General features: G+C 34.8%; 1 protein-coding gene across 1 annotated transcript in view; it reads left to right on the top strand.

The window, feature by feature from the left end:
- Positions 1-287, top strand: part of RAB2A (RAB2A, member RAS oncogene family) — a 41,914-nt gene extending 41,627 nt beyond the window's left edge. Inside the window, exon 7 of the mRNA XM_006769049.2 lies at positions 20-287. Coding sequence (XP_006769112.1) covers positions 20-115 — 96 coding nt within the window. The 3' untranslated portion in view covers positions 116-287. The remainder of the gene's footprint in view (positions 1-19) is intronic.
- The last annotated feature ends 3,013 nt before the right edge of the window (positions 288-3,300 follow it).

Raw genomic sequence — 3,300 nt, 5'->3', positions numbered from 1 at the left:
TCGTTGTCTTTTATTTCAGGCAAATGGCATTAAAATTGGCCCTCAGCATGCTGCTACCAACGCCACGCTTGCAGGCAATCAGGGAGGACAGCAGGCCGGAGGAGGCTGCTGTTGAGTCTGTTTTTACCGTCGCGCTGCCCAAATGGGGCTACTCACTGCTCCTTTCACCCTCTCCTACTCAGCTGCGACATGAAACTATTTGAAATGGCTTTATGTCACAGAAGACTTTACTCTTTCAAATTCTTGTATAACTTTGAATAAATGGTTAATGTTCACTTAAAAAGACAGATTTTGGAGATTGTATTCATATCTATTTGCATTTGATTTCTAGGTCAATTGATGTGATTATTTTTGTTAAATGTTGTCTTGTGCCCTACGAACTGAATTGTATTAAACACTACAAAGTCATCTTGAGTATTTTAAATCAGTTTGTGTAGTTAGGTTTCCCAACACCTGTGGTTACCTAATGCTTAATATTAATAGAACTGCCCTCAAAAAGTTTGTCAACTTTCAAGGCTATAAGGAAAAACAGAAGGATTCTTTTAATTCTATATTTATCAGTTACTTTCTGTATATATAACATGCAGAAAGTAAATTATAAAGGCTATGTATGTGTTAACCTGTTTTAATGCCAAAAGTTTGCTGTTTGTCCACAATTTCTTTAAGACCTCCTCAGAAAAGGATTTGTTTGCCTTAATGAATGCTGTTGGGTAAAAACACAGTATAATGAGTGAAATGGGCAGAAGCAAGAACTTCATACACCTAAGCGACTCCAAGAAGAATGAATGTCCACATTTAGGTGGCACATTATGAGGACTTCAATTTTTCCTTAACCACAATAACTTTTCTTTTATTCACATGATTTCTAAGTATATTGTCCATGCAGGATAGTTTTTCAACCTTGATGTACAGTGACTGTGTAAAATTTTTCTTTTAGGTGTAACCTATAATCTTTTAAATATGGTAATTCTTGTCTGTTTTGAAGGGGATATGACAATAAATCTACCAGATGGAAGATCCCTGTTAAAAAGTAGAAAAGCTTTAGTAACTTACTCAGTGTGATGGTTTTATCCTTTTTTTTCTTTTCTTCCCTAGTCTATAATGAAATTGTTATAGCAGTGCAAAATAAAATCCTATGTATAAAAGTGTTCTTTTTTTATTATGACCACATCAGTTTTTAAAAATCTATTTTTTTAGTCCATCCACAGCTTTTACATGTATCTAAGCATATTTTTTAAAGGGTCAGAATGTTTAATGCCCTTTTTAAAAAATGTGCTAAAATGTAAAAAAAACTCTTCACAATATTGAAATTCTTTTGGTTATTGATGATGTAAGCAATATTTTCTTCTCAACCAGCACAAAAGCACATTTAAACTACAAGAAATACTTATAAACAAGTTCTAAATATGAAACTTAACCTTCAGTTCACTCATGATTTCATCTTTTTTTCTAGGTCTTCCCTGAATGTTCAGCAATGCCCTGTTAAAACTATAGTATTACTCTTGGGGGATGTCACCTATCTTAGTTTTGTTTTAACCAGCTCCTGGAGGGCAGGGCTAAGGGAAGAGGACATGGAGTTTCTTGAGTATTTTTATTGCAAACTATTTTTCCCTAAAAGTGGTCATACCCAGAATCATTGATTGTACCGTTCTGTCTCTCTAGTGATGAGGGAAAAAGTTAAGGCAACTAGGAATTGTTCCACTCCATACCAAGAAGAGGATCATTCTTTGGATATTATTTTTAAAATTGCTGTGAGGTTCTCAGAAGTTTAATGTGTTTCTTTTTCATGCTGTCTAGACTAATTCTTTTATAAATCAAGTATAAGAGAGCAACTAATGGTTAAGTAAATAAAAGCAGCACATGTACTTTAAAACCCTAAGAAAAGATACAGCCCTCAAATACAGCTCCTACCACAGCAACCTTAACCTGCCTCAGGCCTGGGCTGCAGAGGTGAGTAGTGAGTGGACTTCTCTAGTTCATTACCACTTTCTCTGTATCTCACCTACTTAGTCAATTGATAAAGTAATGTTACTGTCTGCTTTCTACTCTTTGCTCATTTTATCATCCCTATCATAAGTAATGTAATAGTGGCACCTGTAATTGAATCTTTAATCTTTGATTAGTTTTTATAGCATCCTATGGACCTGTTTTAAGAGCTAGAAAATCAGTCACTAAAAAGATAAATACAACGTTTAAAGTCTCAACATGTAACATTCCAAAATTGCAATCTTCATAAAGGTAGTGTTACTATTTCTCTTCTGAATTTAAGACAACTGAATGGAGAGCAATTTTTGGAAGAGTAGCATAAATTGGGCATATGATTCAACAACACAAGGTGGAGCAAAAGTAGGTTTACAGTTGTGAGCATGGGAAACAGGTTATTCCTGTATTATTTTCTATACAACTGTAAAGCTACTTTTGCCACAGTTTGTGTATGGGAACTAAAGTGAATCTTCATACAGTTTTTGTGTGTGTGTATGTGTGTTTTAATTTTAATATACCCTATTAACTGGAAAATTGTCTCTATCTCCTAATAGTCAGTAGGGTAGGAGTGTAAATGATACCAAAATATGTCTAATTACTCAAAAAATAATTTATATCTGGCTTTGGAACATTAAATACTGACTTTTCTCATAAGTGAAGCTCCATCTGAGCTAAGTAATAAAGTTGGCAGAATAGGGTTTGACTATATGAGCTAAAAAATATAAGAAGAAAACTTTAATAATGAAAGAAGATAACCCTGTTTCATAATAAGAATTGACTATACAGCCGAAACCGGCTTGGCTCAGTGGATAGAGCGGCGGCTTGCGGACTGAAGGGTCCCGGGTTCGATTCCGGTCAAGGGCATGTACCTGGGTTGCGGGCGCATCCCCAGTGGGAGATGTGCAGGAGGCGGCTGATCGATGTTTCTCATTGATGTTTCTAACTATCTCTCTCCCTTCCTCTCTGTAAAAAATCAATAAAATATATTAAAAAAAAAAAAAGAATTGACTATACAAATAGACAAACCGACATATCTACTTGTATTCCTTAGAGTTTACATGTGCTTGGGGGTTCAAATGAAAATAGGACCTAACTTATATTTTTATATATATATACACACACACACACACACACACGATGGTACCTACTTGGTTGAAGTCATGATGGGAAACGTTAAAGTGCCAGTGTATATATTCAGTGTTCATTAGCTTTACAAAATCATGAGGCTAACTCAAAAATTTAAGGGCAAAGGACCGAACACCTGATAGAAAAACAGAAAAAGACAGTAGATTAACAAAAAAGAGCTATAAAATATAT

This window comes from Myotis davidii, unplaced genomic scaffold (genome assembly GCF_000327345.1).
Source record: "Myotis davidii unplaced genomic scaffold, ASM32734v1 scaffold1, whole genome shotgun sequence".
Classification (NCBI taxonomy): Eukaryota; Metazoa; Chordata; class Mammalia; order Chiroptera; family Vespertilionidae; genus Myotis; species Myotis davidii.
Note: the sequence above shows the minus strand (reverse complement) of the source record. Positions and strands in the feature narration are given on the sequence as shown.